The sequence below is a fragment of the Salmo salar genome, chromosome ssa18 (assembly GCF_905237065.1).
Source record: "Salmo salar chromosome ssa18, Ssal_v3.1, whole genome shotgun sequence".
NCBI lineage: Eukaryota > Metazoa > Chordata > Actinopteri > Salmoniformes > Salmonidae > Salmo > Salmo salar.
The window spans coordinates 5,472,499-5,498,569 of NC_059459.1; the positions used below are offsets into that span (position 1 = coordinate 5,472,499).

The following is a 26,071-nucleotide window of genomic DNA, read 5'->3' on the forward strand; positions in this document are numbered from 1 at the left end:
TCAGAATCAACCACACTCTTGGCTGCATCTAGCTGATCTAGGGTGTAATCATTTGTCCAACAGTTGCAAACGAGAGTTTCTATTGGCCACATTCAGGCGTGCTTAGCCCAGTTTCGTTCCATTTCCTTCCGTTTAAGAAAAGTTTTTCAACAGAATCGGCGGAATGAATACACCCCTGATCAGACAATTCACTTTCATAGCAGCCACGTTGTATTTCTTCTCACATCTACACTCTCTCCTTCTCTCACCTTTTCCCTTCGCTTGTGGACTTCAATGTACAACACATCAGCTGCCTGTAACCAGGTGAAAAAAACAAATAAATGTTGACAACTACACACAACCTACATCGTTGTCACCATATTAGCTAATGTAACGTCATACTAAACATACTGTGGCTATTAGAACTAATGCGTTAGTAAACCCTTCACAATCATGCAGTACAGTGTACAGTCAGTAAGCAGTTTAGCAGTTACACCGGTGGGCCCCGGTGGCAATAAATTAGTAAAACCATTAGCTTACCTTGACTTAGAAGAGTTCCAGTGTTGGATAGTCATAGCCAGCTAACTAACATAGCATCCCTCTGTTTGAGCCGGGTGTTTGAGTAGGCTAAATGTACCCAGAGGAGGACGGAAGCTAGCTGTCCTCCGGCTACACCATTGTGCTACCCTACAGAGTGCAAAACATTGCAAAACTGTGTGTTTTAATACATTTTATGGTGACATGCATATATTTAGTATAGTTCTATCTAAAAAAAAATATTAATTTTTTAATTTTTCAATATATATATTTTTTTTAATTCACTGAGGAGGATGGTCCTCCTGTTCCTCCTCTGAGGAACCTCCACTGGTGCTGACGTATCATCATGCAGGCTACGTTTTATATTGTGATTGGTCAACAATGACAGTACCTCTTGAAAATTAAAGCAGATTCCTATTTTCTCCGACCTCAGCTGAGCGACTACCAGCACCGCAGATCACCTCTCTTTCAGAACAGACGTAACTTTTATGTTTGCATGTTTTGCAGCCATGGGTCAACCCTCCTCCTGGAGAGCGATGGGATGTGTAAGCTTTTTTTCCAGTCCTGCTTTAACACACCTGATTTAGCTCATCAAGATCCTGATGAGCAGCTGATTAGAATTAGATGTAAGAGCAGGGTTGGACTTGGAACTAAATCCTGCACACCCAGTAACTCTCCCAGGAAGATGGGGGTTTGCCATCCCTGGCACAGATTAAAATGTGAATGTAAATGCTACGACTGTCAGTGTGGGCTGTCTATTAATACCTAGAGGAACCAGCATGTGTTTAGCCAGAGGGCTGCACATTCACTTCTCCATACTGACTACCCACTTCCTAAGACAGAGAGAGAGAGGAAGCATGGTCACACAGCACATGATTCTGACCCCACACTATGTGAAGACCTGTGTCTGCATTTTGTACCACTGTCTCCGAGCTGTGTATTTCTTTCTGTGTGTGTAGATGCCTTTGTCTATGTAGGTCTATGTGTGTGTGTGTGTGTGTGTGTGTGTGTGTGTGTGTGTGTGTGTGTGTGTGTGTGTGTGTGTGTGTGTGTGTGTGTCTCCTATCTCCACAGTGAGCTATTGAGGACTGAAAGGCATCTCTCTCTCTCTGTCTGAGATGACGTGGCAGGTAATAGTCTTTGTCTCCTTAGTAGCACCATCAGTCCTGAGCATAGCCTTCTATAGCTCCAGACTATCACTGCTCTGTTGTGCTGGTGTCAACTCTGGGTATATAGCATTAGCACTATCATTATCATCTGATTGCCTCTCACAATTATCAATTATATGACTGACCGACTGAGCATTCAGGCTGCTGAATACATCTTGTAAGTGGAGTGAGGGTCATGGTGTCAGATAGTTGTTGACTTTCTGTTGTAGTTTTTCTCAGACTCTCTCTCTCACTGTGTGTGTGTTGACTCTGAATGTTTGTGTGTCCGGTCAGCATTCCAGATAGTGGTACCGAGCAGTAGACAGATGGAGTAGTGTCTGTGATTAACCTTTCCAAGACTCTACCCATGGACAGACAGAGACAAGACTCAGGTAATGACCAGCTCTATGCTCTAACAACACCTGAGCTGTGCTCGAATACCCATACTAACATACTGTATACTACATACTAATGAGTATATGTATTTTATTCCCCCTAGCAGAGCTGGTTAGGCTGTTTTTATGTTATCTAGAGCGTTGGTGACTAACTGTGCTGCTGGCAACAATTTAATTATGCTTTTTGCTGACTTTTACTGACACCGGCCATATTCAATGGATGTTGAGCGTTTGTAAATTCATCAGTTATTCTGCGCTCTGGCACACTCAGACACGAGTGCTCTGAAATCGGAGTAGAAGGCCAGAGCGAATTAACAATGACCATTGAGAACGCACAACAACTATACCACTTAGCTAAGGTAAGAATGGCATATAGTTAATATACTGGCAAGTTTGATGTATTAGTAGCCAACTAACATTAGGTAGCTAGCTAACATACCAGTACATACTGCTGTAATGATATGCTACGAGGATAACGTAGCTAACAAATTGTCAGCCAACGTAACTGATTTGAGAAGTCATTACTTTATTTACATTGCTGAAAATGTTCTTAAACTTTGTCATAATTACTTAAAGCAAAGAAATTGTATCCACTCTCGTCGGACTTCGGCTGCATATTTTCTGCCATTTTCTTGAAATCTGAAAATGTTGTGAAGCCACGCCCATTTTCTGAAGAATTGTATTATGGGCCCTAAAAGCACAGAAAAAGTGTCCACAGCTTGTATACTTCGTATTTTGGCGAATTTAGTACGACATCCGGGAACATTTGGCATACTAACTCTATCCATACTATAACCAATAAGCATACTACATACTCAATTTACATCACAAATAGTACGGTTAGTGCAGTTAGTATGAGTATTCGAAACACAGCTCTAGAGTGTTTGGTGTCCACAGAATTTGCTGTTCTAAAATGATACGGACAGCATTGGTAGTATTTTCTTCCTTTTTTTGTATGTATTTTCAATTGTCTGTCTGTTGTACCTTTCCATGCTGACGTCCCCGTCTGCGTTGCTGGCTTTTTGAGGGAGTCAGGTGGAAATAAAGTCTGGGTGCAGGAGGCTAGTGAATGGTTTACCTGAAAACAAGAGTAGAATAGTTTTACATACCTGGCTAGTAACCTGAAGTGGACTATGGCAAACTGTGATTATGTGTGTTTGTGCATGTGCTTGAGTGTGTGTGCGCCCGTCTGTGTCTGTCTGAATAATGCAGCAGGAGTAATATTAGAACTGAGCATGTGCAGGAGATGTCTATCCCTCACTATACCTCTATATCCCTCTAAACATATACATCTCTCTCTCTCTCTCAGTGAGGAGGAGAGTGGGCAGTGCTGTAAGTACACTGGGCTAGTGAGACAGAGAGAGAAGGGGAGAGAGAAAGGGGAAGGAAGAGAGAGTGTAACTGGAAAGGAGACAGAGAAAGAGAGGGAGAGTGGAAAGAGAGCCCGGAGGGTGCTTTCCCGGAAGGAGATTGAGTGGCAGTGAAGAAGAGAGATAGAAAAAGGGTGGTGCCTCAGGGAATAAGAAACAGGGTGAGGCAGCAGAGTGAGAGGAGAGAGCGGTGTGCGTGTGACCGAAGGGATCCAGACATGGGACTAGCACTGCAATGACAACCATGCTTAGCCCTAAAAACAGACAGACACGCAGGGGTAAGAACAATCTTTCATCCTCTCCTCCCCTCTTTCTCTCTCTGCAGCATCTCAGCAGTATGCCGGTCTTGCTGTCTCACTCTCTCTGCGACTGTGATAGTAACTGTGTCTCCATAATGCATGCAGCACACTTTATCTCTTAGTGTTTTGGCTGTGTGATAGTTTACTTCTGTATTTGGATGACATGATTATTGCATCTCCTTGCATGTGATAAAGACACTATCTGATGAGAGCTGTTCTTTCTTTTCCAGTCTCTGCTAGACTCAATGAAGTTTATGGAATTGATAACAATTGATCAAGTATTCAGACCCCTTGACTTTTTGCACATTTTGTTACATTAAAACCTTATTCTAAAATTGATTTAAAAAATATTGTCATCATCAATCTACACACAATACTCCATAATGACAAAGCAAAACAGGCTTTTAGCCACTCTTCAGTAAAAGGCACATGACAGCCCACTTGAGAAACAACCATGAGAAACAATATTCTCTGATCTGATGAAACCAATGTTGAAATTCTTTGGCCTGAATGCCAAGCATCACGTCTGGAGGAAACCTGGCACCACCTCTACGGTTTAGCATGGTGGTGGCAGCATCATGCTGTGGGGATGTTTTTCATTGGCATGGATTGGAAGACTAGTCAGGATCAAGGGAAAGATGAATGGAGCAAAGTTAATCTTTGGACCTCAGGCTGGGGCGACGGTTCACCTTCCAACAGGACAACGACCCTAAGCACACAGCCAAGACAACGCAGGAGTGGCTTCGGGACAAGTCTCTGAATGTTCTTGAGTGGCCTAGCCAGAGCCTGGACTTGAACCCAAACTAACATATCTGGAGAGACCTGAAAATAGCTGTGCAGCAATGCTCCCCATACAACCTGACAGAGCTTGAGAGCATCTGCAGAGAAGAATGGGAGAAATTCCTCATATACAGGCGTGCCGAGCTTGTAGCGTCATACCCAAGATGACTTGATGCTGTAATCACTGCCAAAGGTGCTTTGTCATTATTGGGTATTTGGTTTAGATTGATGAGGGGGGAAAAAACTATTTAATCAATTTTAGAATAAGGCTGTAACGTAACAAAATGTGGAAAAAGTCAAGGGGTCTGAATACCTTGCAAAGACACTGTATCAAAATACATGTTCTTCCACAGCGACCATGTTATTTTTGTGAAGCCTATTTGATTTTGAGTTCAGACATATAAAGTTTATATGTGAAAAATATTTCTAAGATCAATACTTTCAGTTTATCCAAATTCAGTTCACTTGCGGAAAAGAAGGAAGCTCGCGCTGCTCATGCTAGCACATACGCAGATCAAATACACTTCCGAAACTCTGATTAAGGTGTTTACATGTCTTAGTCATTAGAAAGATTGCTAAGAAAACCTCACGCCAATTAACATAAAAAGAGAAGGGTGTTTTACATGACTAATGACATACTCGGCCTGCAGCCATAATCAGTTTAATATCTAATCATTAGTGTACATGTAAATGTACTCCTTGAAAAGTATACAGTGGGGCAAAAAAGTATTTAGTCAGCCACCAATTGTGCAAGTTCTCCCACTTAATTTTCATCATAGGTACACGTCAACTATGACAGACAAAATGAGAAAAGAAAATCCAGAAAATCACATTGTAGGATTTTTAATGAATTTATTTGCAAATTATGGTGGAAAATTATGGTGGTCACCTACAAACAAGCAAGATTTCTGGCTCTCACAGACCTTTAACTTCTTCTTTAAGAGGCTCCTCTGTCCTCCACTCGTTACCTGTATTAATTTCACCTGTTTGAACTTGTTATCAGTATAAAAGACACCTGTCCACAACCTCAAACAGTCACACTCCAAACTCCACTATGGCCAAGACCAAAGAGCTGTCAAAGGACACCAGAAACAAAATTGTAGACCTGCACGGCTGGGAAGACTGAATCTGCAATAGGTAAGCAGCTTGGTTTGAAGAAATCAACTGTGGGAGCAATTATTAGGAAATGGAAGACATACAAGACCACTGATAATCTCCCTCGATCTAAGGCTCCACGCAAGATCTCACCCCGTGGGGTCAAAATGATCACAAGAACGGTGAGCAAAAATCCCAGAAGCACACGGGGGGACCTAGTGAATGACCTGCAGAGAGCTGGGACCAAAGTAACAAAGCCTACCATCAGTAACACACTACGCCGCCAGGGACTCAAATCCTGCAGTGCCAGACGTGTCCCGCTGCTTAAGCCAGTACATGTCCAGGCCCGTCTGAAGTTTGCTAGAGAGCATTTGGATGATCCAGAAGAGGATTGGGAGAATATCATATGGTCAGATGAAACCAAAATATACATTTCGGTAAAAACTCAACTCGTCGTGTTTGGAGGACAAAGAATGCTGAGTTGCATCCAAAGAACACCATACCTACTGTGAAGCATGGGGGTGGAAACATCATGCTTTGGGGCTGTTTTTCTGCAAAGGGACCAGGACGACTGATCTGTGTAAAGGAAAGAATGAATGGGGCCATGTATCGTGAGATTTTGAGTGAAAACCTCCTTCCATCAGCAAGGGCATTGAAGATGAAATGTGGCAGGGTCTTTCAGCATGACAATGATCCCAAACACACCGCCCGGGCAACGAAGGAGTGGCTTCGTAAGAAGCATTTCAAGGTCCTGGAGTGGCCTAGCCAGTCTCCAGATCTCAACCCCATAGAAAATCTTTGGAGGGAGTTGAAAGTCCGTGTTGCCCAGCGACAGCCCCAAAACATCACTGCTCTAGAGGAGATCTGCATGGAGGAATGGGCCAAAATACCAGCAACAGTGTGTGAAAACCTTGTGAAGACTTACAGAAAACGTTTGACCTGTGTCATTGCCAACAAAGGGTATATAACAAAGTATTGAGATAAACTTTTGTTATTGACCAAATACTTATTTTCCACCATAATTTGCAAATAAATTCATTAAAAAATCCTACAATGTGATTTTCTGGATTTTTTTTCTCATTTTGTCTGTCATAGTTGAAGTGTACCTATGATGAAATGTACAGGCCTCTCTCATCTTTTTAAGTGGGAGAACTTGCACAATTGGTGGCTGACTAAATACTTTTTTGCCCCACTGTATACTGTCTCCTTAAGAGCATAAATTATGTGAGTGAAGACATTCAAGAGATCAGTCATTCATTCATTGCTATGAACCTTGTATCTTCTAAAGAATATATCCCTTTTCCTTTATTTCTGTGCCCCCAAATGTTTAGATATATTGGTTAAGTAACCAGGTTGTTAACTAGCTAGCTAATGAGGTAACATGACTGAACAAGGTGTAGCCTAAACAAATGCCTGTGAGTGGTTTTGGAACGACCCTTTTTGTTCCACCAGCCACTGTGTTTTTTTTTACCAGCCAATACATTTATTTGCCATAATAACACCGGATTCGGATTTACGAAATCGGTGGGACTGGTGTTTTGCTAGCAGTATTTCTGTACTGAATGCACAATAGCAGAGCTTGCAAAACAAAAGACCACCTGATTGTTACAAACGATCGTGATATCATATCATTCTACCAGGTAAGCCTACTTTGCAGTTAACATTTCATTTCGAAAGTTTTATGGGAAAGCCTTTAGAAATGACTGTTTCAGCATAACTAACTGGCTACTCAAAGTGGTAGACACAGGCATTCCCATGTGTTACCTCTCAGAAAGTTGCAAAAACTTATTGCCAAGATAATCCACCCACCTGACAGGTGTGGCATATCAAGAAGCTGATTATACAGCATGATCATTATACAGGTGCACCTTGTGCTGGGGACAATAAAAGGCCACTCTAAAATGTGCAGTTTTCAGGGAGCATGCAATTGGCATGGTTACTGCAGAAATGTCCAACAGAGCTGTTGCCAGAGAATTGAATGTTCATGTCTCTACCATAAGCCGCCTCCAACGTTGTTTCAGAGAACTTGGCAGTACATTCAACCGGCCTCACAACCGCAGACCACGTGTAACCACGCCATCTCATGACCTCCACATCCGGCTTCTTCACCTGCGGGATCATATGTGCGTGGGGAGGGAGGTGCTCAGGATTATTTCTGTCTGTAATGAAGCCCTTTTGTGGGGAAAAACTAATTCTGATTGGCTGGGCCTGGCTCCCCAGTGGGAGGACCTGTTTCTTAAGTGGGTGGGCCCATGGCTGTGCCCATGCCCAGTCATGTGGAATCCATAGATTAGGGCCTAATTTATTTATTTAAATTGACTGATTTCCTTCTATGAACTATAACTCAGTAAAACCTTTGAAATTGTTGCATGTTGCATTTATATTTTTGTTCAGTTTACAAATCACTGATGCATGCATTCTTTAAAGGTCCAATACAGCCATTTTTATCTCAATATCAAATAATTGCTATTTAACATTTAATTAAGTGCCTTACCAAAATAGCTTCTTAGCAAAGAGCAATTTCTCAAGCAAGAATTTTGCTAAGACTGGGAGTGTTCTGAGTGGCACTGGCAAACCGGGCACCCCTACAGCCTCCACAAGGCGTGAGGCCCACGAGCTCTGGGGGCCCATGCTCCTGTCATCATTGTCTATTTTTTTATATAAATAATTTTAACAGTAACCCTCCAAAAAGTTTTTCAGAAACCTTTTTTAATTTCCATATGTACAAGGAAGCTAAGTGTTTGTTTCTTGGGCTTGAAGAATGTGACTGATCAAAGTGCCTCAGTCCTTGAAAAATAAATAATTGAACTGATTGAAAATAAGGGGATATTGTAGCCCTTGATCATGACTCTCAGTTCCATTACATTACACATAAGAGTTATTGGACAAAGGCGTCTTCTGTATGGGGGAGTTTTATTAAGAGCTGCAATGCTCGGTCTAAACATTAACACGTATCGTTTGCAGTACGGTTTTGGAAACATATCAGTGAGAAATAATAAAAAAAGGTTCAATTGAGACACACGGCCATATTTCCATGGTACAGCGCTTGTTTGCGGAAAACAGACAGAAGACAGAGTGGACTACCTGTGCTAATTAGCTATCTGTGTCTCCGAACACCTGTGTGTAAATAAAAGACTGACTCCACAAATGTGTTGTCACTGAAAAATACTGTCAGCTGCAACTGTGTTAAAACCAATTAAAACAGTGTACAATAAGTGAGTATTTTACATTTGTGAAATTATTTTGACGTGATACGAAAGTAGAGTGATTTATGTTTCTAGAACCATACCGCAATTGAAAATCGATTCACGTTTAGATGGAGTATTTGGCTGTTTTGTCTTCCAGAGCCAATTCACCCTTTAAACAGAACATGTAATGTCCTTGTGAATCTGGACAGAAAGGAGTGGTGCTTCAAATACAGCAGTTCTGGAACGTCTTTAGTTCAGCCTCTTGCATTCTCCTTAATTGCCAGCCTCAACAGGTTACGGAAAGAGATTAACTGTAGGCTATTGGAAGCTCTGGGCAAAGGGTGGCTACTTTGAAAAATCTAAAAAATCCCTTTTTTGGTTACTACATGATTCCAAATGTCTTATTTCATAGTTTTTATGTCTTCAGTATTATTCTACAATGTAGAAAATAGTAAAAAACTACAGAATATTATTTAGTTTATGTAAAGATAAGATTAAATCAAGAATAGTCTGATGGGTGACAATATTACCCTATCACTTGTACCCTTCCCCAGATCTGTGCCTCGACACAATCCTGTCTCTGAGCACTATGGACAATTCATTCAACCTCATGGCTTGGTTTTTGCTCTGACATGCACTGTCAACTGTGGGACCTTATATAGACAGGTGTGTGCCTTTCCAAATCATGTACAATCAATTGAATTTACCACAGGTGGACTTCAATCAAGTTGTAGAAACATCTCAAGGACAATCATTGTGAACAGGATGCACCTAAGCTTAATTTCGAGTCTCATAGCAAAGGGTCTGAATACTTAAGTAAATAAGATATTTAATTTTTATATTTTTTTATACATTTGCTAAAGTTTCTAAAAATATGTTTTCATTTTATCACTATGGGTTCTTGTGTGTAGATTGATGATGATTTTTATTTCTTTAATCGATTTTAGAATAAGGCTGTAACGTAACAAAATGTGAAAAAAGTCAAGGGGTCTGAATAATTTCCTGAAGGCACTGTAGGTATAAAACACAGTTAAATCAAGTTTATGACTGCACTGGTCCTTTAATATTATTTACATGTACCCTTCGAATTGAATGAATCAGCACTCACTTTTTCAGAAACAACTAAAGTGAAGCCTGTCATTACAACAGTTATTATCTAGGTGATTTTCTTTCCAGGTCGCATAGCAAAATATCTATAGCAAAATGGTTGCACTTTAGAGCCCTGGTTACGGAAATGCATACATATGCATCTTACAGTGTACAATTCCACACTAGGTCCCGTGTGGCTCAGTTGGTAGAGCATGGTGTTTGCAACGCCAGGGTTGTGGTTCGATTCACACGGGGGACCAGTACGGAAAACAATGTATGAAATGTATGCATTCACCACTGTAAGTTTCTCTGGATAAGAGCGTCTGCTAAATGATTAAAATTAAATGTAAATGTAGTTATTGATAAATGAAATATTTGGTTGCTTGCTCTTATCTCAGAAGGATATTTCAATAGAAGACGGAGCTGATCATAGTGTACTGTACATACTACATTGAGATGTTGTATTTATTCCCGGTGATGAATTGTAGTTGTGGCTGTGTGACATGTAGGACTTACTACTGCTGTATATCACAGCTTACTACTACTGTCAGGGCTAAAAGTGTCCATCACAACAGCTGAGTGATAAACATAGTTCCTCTCACACGGTACTAATAACTGACGCAGTAGACAGCTCCAGGCCTACAGGCAGACAGACCTGCCCACAGCGTGACATACCTCATGCATGACTGGATGGACATGGATATGGAGGCAGTAAATCACAAGACTGAGACTAGGCACAGACTGTATGTTGTACTACCACTTAACTCTTGCACTTGTCGTTCATCCACTTACACTCTCACTGCTATCTGAAGAAGGTTTTACTTGAAAAGATTGTGATCAGTGGTTATTTTACCTACCAAATGTTTTGTGAAATACACGTAATCTATTGCGATCATGACTCTGCAAAATACAAGAGAGAGGTGGAGAGCGAGAGATGGAGAGAGAGCTCAGCCCCGAGCTGTCCTCAGCAGAAACAGGGATGCAATTAACAAGAAAAATAGAAATAATTTATTCTCTCTCTATCTCCTCTCGCTCTCTCTCTCTCTCTCAGCCTGACACTGAGGTTTATCCAATACACCAGTGTCTGATGTGTCATTTCTCTTTTAATCAGTCTGTTATGGTTGTTCTGAGCTGTTGGAGAGACAAATAGGACCTCTACAGCATTTATATCTACGCAATTGGAAGGTTTGCTTCAACCTTATTTCAACATACCTGATCCTATAATCATCTGCCCCATTGGCAGTATCAGGTGTGTTAGAGCAAAAGCCTGGACAGCCAGTAGCTCTCCAGAATGGTTTTAAATTACTGATAATAGACTGGTCCAGGTAGTAATGGATAAATCAGCATGCGTGGCTCAGACTCTGGGATCAGCCTGCTCTCATATTATAGGGACCTCAGTGAATAGAGGTTAGGGATGCTCTAGCTGTGTGTGCCTTTGTACATGCATAGGTTATGTGTGTACTAGGATTCAGGTGTGTTAGAGCAGGGCTCCAGCAGCTGAGGGTTGTCCATCCCTGATAATAGACTGGTCCAGTTGATAATGAATAAATCATTATGCATGGCTCAGTCACTGGAATCAGACTGTTCTCATAGGGACCTCAGTGGAGAATGATTAGGGATGGTGTGTGTGCGTGTGTGCGTGCATCCGTGCGTGTGTTTGTCTGTATATAGGTTATATGTGTTTGTGTTCATGTTTCTCTCCCCTCCCCCATCTCGAACTCCCCAGCCCGCTCCAAGAGCATGGTGCTGGGCCGCTGCAGTTCTCCTCTAGGCCAGGAGATGACGCTGAAGGCCGGCTGGCTGAAGAGACAGAGGAGCATCATGAGGAACTGGCAGCTACGGTGGTTCGTTCTCCACACTGAAGCACTGTACTTCTATAAAGACCAGGATGAGACTAAACCTCAGGTATACTACACTCTAGTTTAATGCACATATTCAGGACACTTTCAAGTCACTCTACATATATCAAGACTAAAGGAGACGATGGAGTCTATAATGTTTCGTAACATTTCTGTAATGTTTTTCATGCACAGCACGTCTTCCTTCCCTGTGCTCAAAGTGGTTTCCATTTCAAACAGAGTTAAGTAATGTTTCTGTTTGATTATAGCAAACCACACAATGCTCTACCTTTAATACTGTGTTGTCTCCTTTCTTTGTCTCTCTGTTTCTGTCTCTCTCTGTTGCTCTCTCTCTGTCTCTCTCTCACTCTCTCTCTCTCAGGGATGCATCATTCTCCAGGGCAGTCAGGTCAGTGAGCTGTCGGCCAATCAGGATGAAGCTGGTCGCCACCTGTTTGAGATTGGTCCAGGTAAGATACCATGGAGACATCTAAACCCTCCCTCCGATGATGCACTTCCTGGTTCAAATCAAATCAAATTGTATTCATCACATGCTTTGTAAACAACAGGAGTAAACTAACAGTGAAATGTTTACCGTAATTTCCGGACTATTAAGCGCACCTGAATATAAGCCGCACCCACTGAATTAAAAAATATATATTATTTTGAACATAAATAAGCCGCACATGTCTATAAGCCGCAGGTGCCTACCGGTACATTGAAACAAATGAACTTTACACAGGCTTTAACGAAACACGGCTTGTAACAAAAATAAATAGGCTTTAACGAAACACGGCTTGTAACAAATAAATAGGCTTTAACGAAACACGGCTTGTAACAAAAATAAATAGGCTTTAACGAAACAAAAAATAATAATTAGCTGTAAGCTTTAGTTGTCTTTTTGCACTGAGTCAATTCCTCACGCTGCTGTTTCCAACGTCTTATCATCGACTCATTAAGACCAAGCTCCCGTGCAGCAGCTCTATTTCCTTTTCCAACAGCCAGATCAATCGCCTTCAACTTGAAAGCTGCATCATATGCATTTCTCCGTGTCTTTGCCATGATGAGGGTGACAAAATGACTACCATAATCAGAATGATGGGAAGTTTGAGAGCGCTCGATTTAATCTAAACAGTAAACAAAAAAGTTGTTTGACCTTAACCCGTTCGGCAATTTCATTGGTCTAATGAAAGCTTCATGCCGCCAAAAAACTGAGCACGTCACAGAATGTGAAAGCGGGAAAAATCCATATATTAGCCGCTTCATTGTTTAAGCCGCGATGTTCAAAGCCTGGGAAAAAATTTGCGGCTTATAGTCCGGAATTTACGGTACTTACAGGCCCTTCCCAACAATGCAGAGAGAAAGAAAATAAACTATAGAAAAGTAAAACACATAATAAAAGTAACAATAAATACACAAGTAATGATAACTTGGCTATATACACAGGCTATCAGTACCGAGTCGATGTGCAGGAGTATGAGGTAATTGAGGTAGATACAGTATGTACATAAAACTAGGAATAAAGTGACAGATAATAGACAGTAGCAGGAGCGTATGTTATGAGTAAAAAAAGTCAGTGCAAAAAGGGTCAATGCAGATAGTCTTGGTAGCTACAGATGAAGTCATAAGTGTACATACACCTTAGCCAAATACATTTAAACTCAGTTTTTCACAATTCCTGACATGTGATCCTAGTAACAATTCCCTTTCTCAGTTAGGATCACCACTTTATTTTAAGAATGTGAAAAGTTAGAATAATAGCAGAGAGAATGATTTATTTCAGCTTCTATGTCTTTCATCACATTCACAGTGGGTCAGAAGTTTACATACACTCAATTAGTATTTAGTAGCATTGCCTTTAAATTGTTTAACTTGGGTCAAACGTTTCAGGTAGCCTTCCACAAGCTTCCCACAATAAGTTGGGTAAATCTTGGCCCATTCCTCCTGACAAAGCTGGTGTAACTGAGTCAGGTTTGTAGGCCTCCTTGCTCGCACATGCTTTTTCAGTTCTGCCCACACATTTTCTATGGGATTGAGGTCAGGGCTTTGTGATGGCCACTCCAATACCTTGACTTTGTTGTCTTTAAGCCATTTTGTCACAACTTTGGATGTATGCTTGAGGTCATTGTCCATTTGGAAGACCCATTTGCAACCAAGCTTTAACTTCCTGACTGATGTCTTCAGATGTTGCTTCAATATATCCACATAATTTTCCTCACTCATGATGCCATCTATTTTGTGAAGTGCACCAGTCCCTCCTGCTGCAAAGCACCCCTACAACATGATGCTGTGCTTCATGGTTGGGATGGTGTTCTCTGACTTGCAAGCCTCCCCCTTTTTCTTCCAAACATAACGATGGTCATTATGGCCAAACAGTTATATTTTTGTTTCATCAGACCTGAGGACATTTAGCCAAAAAGTACGATCTTTGTCCCCATGTGCAGTTGCAAACCGTATTCTGGCTTTTTTATGGCGGTTTTGGAGCAGTGGCTTCTTCCTTGCTGAGCGGCCTTTCAGGTTATGTCGATATAGGACTCGTTTTACTATTTCCTCCAGCATCTTCACAAGGTCCTTTGCTGTTGTTCTGGGATTGATTTGCACTTTTCACACCAAAGTACGTTAATCTCTAGGAGACAGAACGCGTCTCCTTCCTGAGCGGTATGACGGCTGAGTGGTCCCATGGTGTTTATACTTGCATACTATTGTCTGTACAGATGAACGTGGTACCTTCAGGCGTTTGGAAATTGCTCCCAAGAATGAACCAGACTTGCGGAGGTCTACAATTTTTCTTCTGAGGTTTTGGTTGATTTCTTTTGATTTTCCCATGATGTCAAGCAAAGAGGCACTGAGTTTGAAGGTAGGCCTTGAAATACATCCACAGGTACACCTCCAATTGATTCAAATGATGTCAATTAGCCTATCAGAAGCTTCTAAAGCCGTAATTTTCGGGAATTTTCCAAGCTGTTTAAAGTCACAGTTAACTTCGTGTATGTAAACTTCTCACCCACTGGAATTGTGATACAGTGAGTTATAAGTGAAATAATCTGTCTGTAAACGATTGTTGGAAAAATTAGTTGTGTCATGCACAAAGTAGATGTCCTAACCGACTTGCCAAAACTATAGTTTGTTAACAAGAAATTTGTGGAGTGGTTGAAAAACGAGTTTTAATGACTCCAACCTAAGTGTATGTAAACTTCCAACTTCAACTGTATATACATAATTTTATACCATCTATTGCATCTTGCATATGCCGCTCTGTCATTGCTCATCCATATATGTACATGTATATATTCTTATTCCATTCCTTTACTTAGATTTGTGTGTATTAGGTAAATGTTGTGGAATTGTTAGATTACATGTTAGATATTGCGGCACCTTTGGAACTAGAACTAGGAACTAGAACTGGAACTAGGAACGAGAACTAGGAACCAGAAATAGAACTCGCTATTGTTATTTTACTTCTGCTCTTTAATTACTTGTTACTTTAATCTCTTATTGTTTTCCTTATTTTTTTAAACTGCATTGTTGGTAAGCGGCTTGTAAGTAAGCATTTCACTGTTGTATTCGACGCATGTGACTAATAAAATTTGATTTGATTTTAGAAGCACAAGCCTTTCGCTACACTCGCAATATCATCTGCTAACCATGTGTATGTGACCAATAAAATGTGATTTGATTTGAGCTAGTTGGATGGTTAGCTAGTTTCTCTAATGAAAAACTACAGAGCTTACATTTTTATCGTCGGCCATTGTCCCTAATGCTACTTCACCATTAACCCGTTTTTCAGGGGAAACGGAACATAGGTTGAAAATACTGTACCCCTGAAAACCGGATGTTAGTGTTTTCTGGCTACTCATAGGCTACTTCATTACTTTGCCTTTCACCGTCAAAATCCGATTGGAGAGCAGTCAAGCTGTGATCGGTCCAGAAACCTGATGAATTGCGTTTCAGTAGAATGCTACAGGCTATGTTCATTACCTAGAATTAAAGTAAACGATTGCTGTTGCGATATTTTTTTGGTGTGAGATGAGAAATCCATGTGGGGATGCAATGTATTTGTGAGAACGCCGTAACTTCTGAGTCTTGACGTTTAGTAAGTATCTGCAAAACAGAAAAAACTATCTCTGTTCTAGAATTCATATTTTGCGTGTTGCAATAATGTTCTGATTACTCAAAGTGACACTTGCAAGTGCAATTCAAGTTTAATTTGCGTGACCCCTGCCTGCCCGCTCGTGGGACCCGTCCTCTGCTCGCTCAACCACATTCTGCGCTCTCAACTGGCCTTTGTGCTTGTGGAACCCATCCTCTGCGCTCTCGACTCAGACTTATGTCTGATCTTGCTCGACAGCGCCATCTCGCACGTGCTCGACACTAGAGATCCGTTTGACACCATACATATAGACAGACAGGACTGACCATGCCCTGTAGTATCTAGGGTCTCCCGAGTGGCGCAGCGGTCTAAGGCACTGCATCTCAGTGCTAAAGACATTGCTGCAAACCCTGGTTCGATTCCGGGCTGTATCACAACAGGCCGTGATCTGGAGTGCCATAGAGTGGCGCACAATTGTCCCAGTGTAGTCCGGGTTAGGGGAGGCAGTGGTAGGCCATCATTGCAAATAAGAATTTGTTCTTAACTGACTTGCCTAGTTAATAAATAAAGGTTACATAAAAAAAGATATAATAATAGATATATATTAGGAGCAGAACATCTTATATTTTTGTAATTTAGCAGACGCTCTTATCCAGAGTGTGCAATCGTCTTAAGATAGCTTGGTGGGACAACCCCATATCACAGCATAGAAAGTACATTTTTCAGTAGAGTCAGAGCTAGTGCTGGTTGTTTTTTTTTGTACTTTTGGGGGGTGTCGTGGTGAAGAGGAGGTTGGGTGGCAGAAGAAAGTGCTCGGGTTGGGGTGTAGGGTTTGACCATAGCCTGAAGGTAGGGAGGGGCAGTTCCTCTTGCTGTTCCGTAGGCATGCACCATGGTCTTGTAGTGGATGCAAGCTTTGACTGGAAGCCAGTGGGACTTGGGAAGGTTGAAAACCAGGCGGGCTGCAGTGTTCTGGATAAGTGGCAGAGGTCTGATGGCACAAGCGGGAAGCCCAGCCAACAGCGAGTTGCAGTAGTCCATACGGGAGAGAACAAGTGCCTGGATTAGGACCTGCACCGCTTCCTGTGTGAGGTAGGGTCATACTCTACAGATGTTGTAGAGCATGAACCTGCAGGAGCGGGTCACTGCTTTGATGTTTGCAGAGAACGACAGGGTGTTGTCCAGGGTCACACCAAGGTTATTTGCACTCTGAGCGGGTGACACTATGGAGAGGTCTTTGAGTGGCAGGCCTTCCCCGGGAGGAACAGCAGTTCCGTCTTGTCGAGTTTGAGCTTATAGTGGTGGGCCGACATCCAAGTTGAGATATCTGCCAAGCACGCAGAGATGCATGTCACCACCTGGGTGTCAGAAGGGGGGAAGGAGAAAAGTAGGTGAGTGCCATCCGCATAGCAATGATTGGAGAGACCATGTGAGGATATGACGGAGCCTAGTGACTTGGTGTGTAGAGAGAAGAAGAGAGGGCCTAGAATTGAGGCTGAGAGACACCAGTAGTGAGAGTACGTGGTGCAGACACAGATCCTCTCCACGTCACCTGGTAGGAGTGGCCTGCCAGGTAGGATGCAATCCAAGAGTGTGCAGAGCCTGAGACGCCCAGCTCTGAGAGGATGGAGAGGAGGATCTGATGGTTCACAGTGTCACTGGCATAGTTGTACCACCAACATCTAGTGGTCTACTCAGAAAAATACAAAGATCAGCACCACTGTTAAAGGCTCTTTGTATGGCACATAAACACAGAGCATTGCATGATGACACTGACAATACCAATAACAACGTACTATGTAGATGGCATCAGTGCTAAAGACAAGCACTGTGCTCATGAAGACATCAACAGTGCACTCTGCATATAGTTACCAATGACAATGTACTACGCATACAGAATCAATTTCCACCTGCCATACTTGATGCTAGTGGTTCATGCGTTGTTTTTAAATCCCCTCAGAGACTGAAGAGTAAGTGTTTAAATGTACACTGTTGGCGTCATGTCGGTTGCTCACACAGGTTTTGTGTGTGTGTGTGTGTGTGTGTGTGTGTGTGTGTGTGTGTGTGTGTGTGTGTGTGTGTGTGTGTGTGTGTGTGTGTGTGTGTGTGTGTGTGTGTGTGTGTGTTTGCAGGAGGCAGTGGAGAGAAGGATCGTTCAGGTCTGAGTGAGTCTTTCCTGTTGATGGCTAAGTCTCAGAGTGACATGGAGGAATGGGTCAGAGCCATACGAAGAGCTATATGGGCCCCGCTAGGAGGAGGTAACACACACATGCTCATACACATACTCACACACAAATACACACAGAGACACACACGCACAGAAAACACACACAAACATGTAACGTCCTGTAAGAGCCAGCTGATTGTATGTGTGTGTGTGTGTGTGTTCTTGGAATCTGGGTGTCATTGCTCTAGGTATTTTTGGGCAGCATTTAGAGGAGACAATGCAGTGTGAGAGTGGGTGTGACAGCAGCAGCAAGCCTCTGGTGCCTCTGCTGGTGCAGCAGTGTGTGTGTTTTATACACCAGCACGGCCTAACGGAGGAGGGGCTGTTCAGAATGCCTGGACAAACCAATCACGTACGAGAGCTGCAAGACGCCTTTAACTGCGGGGAGAAACCACTGTTTGGCAGGTAGAAGTACTTCCCCTTTGCATCAACTTTTCCTTTACAGGTAACACAGAATAACACAATGTAAAACACAACCTATTGGGGGGCTCCTGAGTGGCGCAGCAGTCTAAGGCACTGCATCTCAGTGCTAGAGGTGTCACTACAGACCCTGGTTCGATTCCAGGCTGTATCACAACCGGCCATGATTGGGGATCTCAAAGAGCTGTGCACAATTGGCCCAGTGTTGTCCGGGTTAGGGTTTGGCCGGGGAAGGCAGTCATTATAAATAAGAATTTGTCCTTAACTGACTTGCCTAGATAAATTAAGGTAAAATTTCAACGACAAAAAACACAACACAGACAGGTAGATGAGCTCTATTGTAAATCAGTCATAATTCTTATGTTTAACAGTAACACTGATGTCCACACGGTGGCGTCCCTGCTGAAGCTGTACCTAAGAGAGCTGCCAGAGCCTGTGGTGCCTTTCAACAAATACACAGAGTTCCTCTCCACTGCTCAGCTCCTGGCCAAGAACCAGGAGGAGGTGTGTGTGTGTGTGTGTGTGTGTGTGTGTGTGTGTGTGTGTGTGTGTGTGTGTGTGTGTGTGTGTGTGTGCGCGCACATGTGCCCCTTTTCAAAGTAGTAATGCTCTCATTCAAACCCTAATGAATAATGATATTGGGACTTCCTCTTTTTGAAGGGGATACTTGAGCTGGGCAGGCAGTTGAAGAGTCTTCCTCAGGTCAACTACAACCTCCTCAGATACATCTGCAGGTAAAAATATGCTCTACCAGACGGTTGAGTTGCCCATTAAAGGAATGCTATTAAGTCAAAGCTAGTGATAATGGGCAATAAAGACATATTTTTATGGGATTTTTTTTGTCTGTGCAAATATAATAAATAAAAAAATCCATATCATTATTTACTGTCTGCCTGTCATCTTCAATATGTTTCATAATATCATTCCGCACATGTCATTAAACTGTAAATGCATACATTTACATGCATTTGAATATTCCGATTTTGACACACAAATGTAGCATATTTTATTAATATTTCATATCCTTATATAACTAAGCTTATCTTCCATTATAAGTCAATTAAGCAGACATAATGTAAATTCATGTTTTTTTTTAATTTTATTTAAAAAGTATATTCAAATTCCAATACAGTTTACTCTAATTGGGCAGCTCAGTTTGCTGGTTGAGATGTTTGCCCTGTGTTATCTATCAAAGTTTAAGTCATGTAAAAAAAATTATTCATTTAGGGCCTATATATAGTGAAGCTAAATACACATATTTTGCAGAAGAATAATTTTTCTGATTTTTTTTTTCTTGTTGTGCCAGTTAAAGGGTTAAAGACATCATCTAACACTAGAAATAGATGTTTAATGGCATCAACAGGCAGCTGAGACAGCAGAATGAGGCAGCTCACACAGACTGTGGCAACAGCATGACTCACCACCACTTCTCATACTGTATCTGTCTCAGTTTGAATCATACTGAACATACAAGAGTTGAGATATTCAGACAATCTTGGAGGAAATAAAATGTTGCTTCAGGGGGCTATTTATATTTCTCCTCTGTGTTTTATTCTTACCAGCCTTAATTTGTGCATGCATATATGCGTGTGTGCTTGCATGTGTGCATGTGTGTATGTGCACTACAGATTCCTAGATGAGGTCCAGTCCCACTCAATTCAGAACAAGATGAGTGTTCAGAACCTGGCCACTGTGTTCGGACCCAACATCTTCCGACCCAAGATGGAGGACCCACAAATCATGATGGAGGGTAGATACCAGCACATTTTTCTCTGTGATGACACGTGCTATGAGCAAACTAACCATAACATTTTACATAGAGGGGATTTGTTCAAGTTGAAACTTGTATTTTACAATATCAGTGAGAAGGAGGCATTGTTTAACCAGAGTTTAAAGCCAATATATGTCATGTATTTCTCAGCCAACTAGCAGCCCGGCCACTTTTTTGCTTTAATCTGTGGGATGAGGCTGGAGAAAGGATTTTCATTGTCCGGTGTTAGAGTTTTTACTCAGTTTGTTCAGAACCTAACGGACAACTAGGAAAAGCTGAAACCAAGTTTATTCACCCACTGCGTCAAACAGCTGCAAAGACAAAGACATGTTTACACCAGCACATATATTTATACCCTCCTACTAGGAATATTCAACTCCTTGCACATCTAGACAGCCAATAAATACTTTGTTGCTAGTCAGGAACTTAACTGGTTCTTCTCAATGGTGTAGTCGTGGCCCTGCCTCATGCTAGAACCTTCGTGGGCATGGAAATATATGTGTGTGTGGGATAGGACTGTTCCTTCTCACGTCATCTGACCTGACCTCGGGCCGAATTCCTTGCTCCTCTCTAATCCACGGCTGTCCTAATTTATCAGTGACTGAAACCCTATGCCTCCCTCCTCAGGAGCCATGAGATTGAACAATATCATGTTTTGACAGAATGTAAATTTTCTGCACTCCCCCTTCCTCATGCAGTAACTTTCCATACACCTAGTTCTTATTCCCCCTCCATTGACCCCAACATATACATTCCTTAAACATGTAAAGTAATCAATACGTTCTAGTATGGAAACATGAAAAAATATATACTTCAAGCTAGAATCCCACAATGGAAAAGGGGTACATACAAATACTCTAAATAACTACACTGCTCAAAAAAATTAAGGGAACACTAAAATAACACATCCATGATCTGAATGAATGAAATAATCTTATTAAATACTTTTTTCTTTACATAGTTGAATGTGCACACAACAAAATCACACAAAAATAATCAATGGAAATCCAATTTATCAACCCATGGAGGTCTGGATTTGGAGTCACACTCAAAATTAAAGTGGAAAACCACACTACAGGCTGATCCAACTTTGATGTAATGTCCTTAAAACAAGTCAAAATGAGGCTCAGTAGTGTGTGTGGCCTCCACGTGCCTGTATGACCTCCCTACAATGCCTGGGCATGCTCCTGATGAGGTGGCGGATGGTCTCCTGAGGGATCTCCTCCCAGACCTCGACTAAAGCATCCGCCAACTCCTGGACAGTCTGTGGTGCAACGTGGCGTTGGTGGATGGAGCGAGACATGATGTCCCAGATGTGCTCAATTGGATTCAGGTCTGGGGAACGGGCGGGCCAGTCCATAGCATCAATGCCTTCCTCTTGCAGGAACTGCTGACACACTCCAGCCACATGAGGTCTAGCATTGTCTTGCATTAGGAGGAACCCAGGGCCAACCGCACCAGCATATGGTCTCACAAGGGGTCTGAGGATCTCATCTCGGTACCTAATGGCAGTCAGGCTACCTCTGGCGAGCACATGGAGGGCTGTGCGGCCCCCCAAAGAAATGCCACCCCACACCATGACTGACCCACCGCCATTCCGGTCATGCTGGAGGATGTTGCAGGCAGCAGAACGTTCTCCACGGCATCTCCAGACTCTGTCACGTCTGTCACATGTGCTCAGTGTGAACCTGCTTTCATCTGTGAAGAGCACAGGGCGCCAGTGGCTGATTTGCCAATCTTGGTGTTCTCTGGCAAATGCCAAACGTCCTGCACGGTGTTGGGCTGTAAGCACAACCCCCACCTGTGGACGTTGGGCCCTCATACCACCCTCATGGAGTCTGTTTCTGACCGTTTGAGCAGACACATACACATTTGTGGCCTGCTGGAGGTCATTTTGCAGGGCTCTGGCAGTGCTCCGCCTGCTCCTCCTTGCAGAAAGGCAGAAGTAGCGGTCCTGCTGCTGGGTTGGCCTGTCTCCTGGTAGCGCCTCCATGCTCTGGACACTACGCTGACAGACACAGCAAACCTTCTTGCCACAGCTCGCATTGATGTGCCGTCCTGGATGAGCTGCACTACCTGAGCCACTTGTGTGGGTTGTAGACTCCGTCTCATGCTACCACTAGAGTGAAAGCACCGCCAGCATTCAAAAGTGACTAAAACATCAGCCAGGAAGCATAGGAACTGAGAAGTGGTCTGTGGTCCCCACCTGCAGAACCACTCCTTTATTGGGGGTGTCTTGCTAATTGCCTATAATTTCCACCTGTTGTCCATTTCATTTGCACAACAGCATGTGAAATTTATTGTCGATCAGTGTTCCTTTCTAAGTGGACAGTTTGATTTCACAGAAGTGTGATTGACTTGGAGTTACATTATGTTGTTTAAGTGTTCCCTTTATTTTTTTGAGCAGTGTATTTGCTTTTTATTGCACCCTGCAGGTAGTTCCCAGGTGCAGCACCTGATGACTGTACTGATCAGTGAACACTCTCGTCTGTACCAGGGGCAGGCAGAGACTCCCAGGGAGGACCAATCTGCCCCTCCTCCAACCTCCTATCCCCGGGTCCACCCGATTCAGCGCTGCAGGGTGGAATGGAACTCACAGGAGGAAATCCTGCCCCCCAACCCCGCCAAGGACTATCCATCCCTGGGACAGACCCCTAACACCCTAAGTCAGGAACCACTTCAACCCCTCCCAACCTCCACAGTGTACTCTCTTGACACTGACCACCCTGGATTAACCCCCAAGGAAAGAACAGAGGGGGATTCTGAGGGAATGAATGGTGGAAGAATAGAAGAAAAGACAGAGAGAAAGCGTGACGGAAAGAGCGAAATAAAACTCTCGGGTGGTCGTGGCGCAGAACCCGGTCCCAGTAAGCAGTCCAAAAGCCAGTCTTCATGGAGGTCCTCTTTGAAGGGCAGGTCCGGGTCAGGAGGGGTAAGGGGGAAGTTGGGGGGGTCAGCAGTTGATGTGTCCACAGTCACTGGAGGCCACTGGCTGATGAATGGACTGACGTCCTTCCGGAGTCACCGACGGACCGCTTCGACCGGCGAACGACTCAAAGAGTCCTCGCTTTGCCTGAAAGAGACACATATAGATTCTCTGCTAGACTCATATACTGAGTCCTCTTTGTTGCTAAAAGACTCTTCACACTCCCAAAGAAGCACGCTAAAAGACTCATCTCCTTTACATATAGACTCCTCCTGTTCTACTATAGTCTCCTCCTATCCCAATATAAAGCCCTCCCTATCTGTCAGAAACTCCCCCCATTCCAACAGGCTCTCGACCTATGACAACGTTAATGTCACTCCCTGCAGTCTGAGCTTGCCCATTGGCAGCCCCTCCCCCTGGACCTCTTGTGAGATCCCGTTGGCTAAATCTACAGAAAGTGAGCACAGCACACAGATTTCTGGTTTAGGGTCAGGGCAGGCTGTGGCGGGGTCCTCGATGGCTGGGGGCAGTAGCTCTCCTCTAGAGCTGTGTGTGAGCAGCTCTGGCTGGACTGAGGGTGACCCTGGGGATGACATCCCAGGTCAGAGGTCAGGGGTCAATGATGGTCTGTTCAGCCTGGTGACGGAGTTGAAGGAGGAGCTGAGGAGACAGAGGATCAGCTATGAGACACGCATACACAAGTAAGAACTAGCTTGTGTTCTTGTTGATATGGCAATGTTATGTTGTGGTGTTTGTGTATATGTGAGTGTGTGCACATACATGCATGTGTGCACATCCACGCGTGTGTGTCTGCAGTACTCTCTAGCCTCTCTCTCTTTATGTTCTCAGATTAGAGGATTCGTGTTCAGGTCTTCGTCTCCAGTCAGGTCGTTTAGAAGAGGATCTAGGCCAGGAGAAGAAGAGGTTATTCATGATGGAGATCCGACTGGGGAACTCGGAACGCGCAAGGCAAGAGGCTGAAACTCGGAATGTTCTCCTGCAGAAAGAGATGGAAGAGTTATTTGCTACACTGGGGAACCTGACCACTGGCACAGATACCAGCTAGACCTGAGCAGACAGCGTTAGCCTACCGAGCAAAAGTCTACCCGCTGGGCACAAACTGGATGACTCACTGTTGTTTCAACATAATACGTCAACGTATAGCGACATGGAATTTATGTGGAAAATACATTAGATTTGAAAAAAGTAACGAACGTAAAATGTTGTTTTGAGGGTGACATTTCAAACACAGGATTATGTCATCATGGTAACCAAATTTCAACATAGACAAACCTTGTATAAAATATGTTGAACTTGTACCTTTAAGAAAACATCAGATCTTCAACCTTATATCCACAATGAAAAAAATAACTATAGGGTGGGCAGCACCTCCTACTGGATAATTTACCCTTTGGTCTACGATCCAGGGTTTTAACCAAACCTAGCCCTGCGTAACTATGATATTTGTCACTGACTATCACCAATGTGCTATTGCGAGAATGATTGTTGAGAGCTCTCCACCTATTCCATATACTGGAATTATAGCCAGACTCAATCAGTGGCACAGATGGAACTATCCAAGCAGACACATCTCCTTCAAATGTTGATATTTGGTTGTGTTGACAAACAGACACAATTCAATGTCACTTTTGAAATACTATAAATAGCCAATAAACTTGTCGACAAATTATATGTTGGATTCACTTCTCCAACACAACCAAAAATAAAAGTTAAAGAATGGGATTAAGCCAGTGGCTCAGATGCAAACTATCCAAGAAGTAGATAATCTCCTAACCCAATTCAATATGGGCCTGATTCAGACTTAGGAAAGGCGTACATTTCCTACGCACGCCTTTCCTACACACTTCTCAGTAGTTCCTATTCAGACTTACCTTATGCAGGTGCGTAACGGGCTTGTGGTTCCCTTGCACACTCAGAATAAATGTAATTCAACTGCTGAAAATCCTCCCACTTGCTAGCTAACAGATTTTATTGTGGAGTTTTTATTGAATAGGGTTTTCAGTACATTACTCCTTTAAATTAGGTGTACCTTTAATTAGAATTTTCTCAACAGACTCACTAGAATATACAGTTCCTATTCAGAGCCCTTGGCTTTTTCCACATTTTGTTACGTTACAGCCTTATTCTAAAATTGTAACGCCTGTCGTTAGAATTAGACCAAGGTGCAGCGGAGGATGTGTATTCATTATTAAAGATTTTAATGAACATAAACACTCTATACAAAACACGAAAAGAAACGACAGCAAACAGTCCTGTCTGGTCCAAAATGAACACAACAGAAAACAATCACCCACAAAACCCAAAGGAAAAACAGGCTACTTGTGTGTGACGCCCAATCAGCAACAACGAACTACAGCTGTGCCTGATTGGGAGCCACACACGGCCAATCCAAAGAAACCAGCCAACATAGAAAAATGAACATAGAACGCCCACCCAATGTAACACCCTGGCCTAACCAAAATAAAGAACAAAAAAACCCTCTCTATGGCCAGGGCGTTACAAAAATTGATTAAATTGTTTTTTCCCCTCATCTGTCTACACACAACATCCCATAATGACAAGGCAAAAACCGTTTTTTTGTGCAAATTTATATATAAAAAAAGGAAATATCACTTTTACATAAGTATTCAGACATTTAGTCAGTACTTTGTTGAAGCACCTTCTGCAGAAATTACAGCATCAATTATTATTCGGTATGATGCTACAAACTTGGCACACCTGTATTTGGGGATATGTTTCTACAACTGGATGGGGAGAGTCACTGCACAGCTATTTTCAGGTCTCTCCAGAGATGTTTGATCGGGTTCAAGTCCGGGCTCTGGCTGGGTCACTCAGGGACATTCAGAGACTTGTCCAGAAGACCCTCCTGTATTGTCTTTAATGTGTGCTTAGGCTCTG

At 42.8% G+C, this 26,071-nt stretch overlaps 1 protein-coding gene across 3 annotated transcripts; it reads left to right on the plus strand.

Annotated features, from left to right (window-relative positions):
* The first annotated feature begins 1,417 nt into the window (after nt 1–1,417).
* LOC106576864 (rho GTPase-activating protein 22) lies at nt 1,418–25,473 on the plus strand. Of its 3 annotated transcripts, none has more exons than XM_045700663.1 (11): nt 1,418–1,646; nt 1,959–2,056; nt 11,607–11,785; nt 12,101–12,188; nt 17,941–18,066; nt 18,224–18,440; nt 18,827–18,959; nt 19,116–19,189; nt 20,084–20,205; nt 22,662–23,853; nt 24,002–25,473. In XM_045700663.1, exons 2-11 carry the CDS (start codon nt 2,032–2,034, stop codon nt 24,216–24,218), a joined length of 2,373 nt encoding a protein of 790 aa, XP_045556619.1. In that variant the 5' UTR covers nt 1,418–1,646; nt 1,959–2,031; the 3' UTR covers nt 24,219–25,473. The 3 variants fall into 3 exon arrangements, with proteins under 3 accessions (XP_045556619.1, XP_014009838.1, XP_014009837.1); XM_014154363.2 differs by lacking the exon at nt 1,418–1,646 and adding an exon at nt 1,689–1,842; XM_014154362.2 differs by lacking the exons at nt 1,418–1,646; nt 1,959–2,056 and adding an exon at nt 3,189–3,707.
* Nucleotides 25,474–26,071: the final 598 nt, after the last annotated feature.

Coding starts and splice junctions, on each gene's coding strand:
- LOC106576864 (XM_014154362.2), top strand. CDS start 3,665: ATGACAACCATGCTTAGCCCTAAAAACAGACAGACACGCAGGG. Junction 3,708..11,606: donor AAACAGACAGACACGCAGGG/GTAAGAACAATC, acceptor CGAACTCCCCAG/CCCGCTCCAAGAGCATGGTG. Junction 12,189..17,940: donor CCTGTTTGAGATTGGTCCAG/GTAAGATACCAT, acceptor GTGTGTTTGCAG/GAGGCAGTGGAGAGAAGGAT.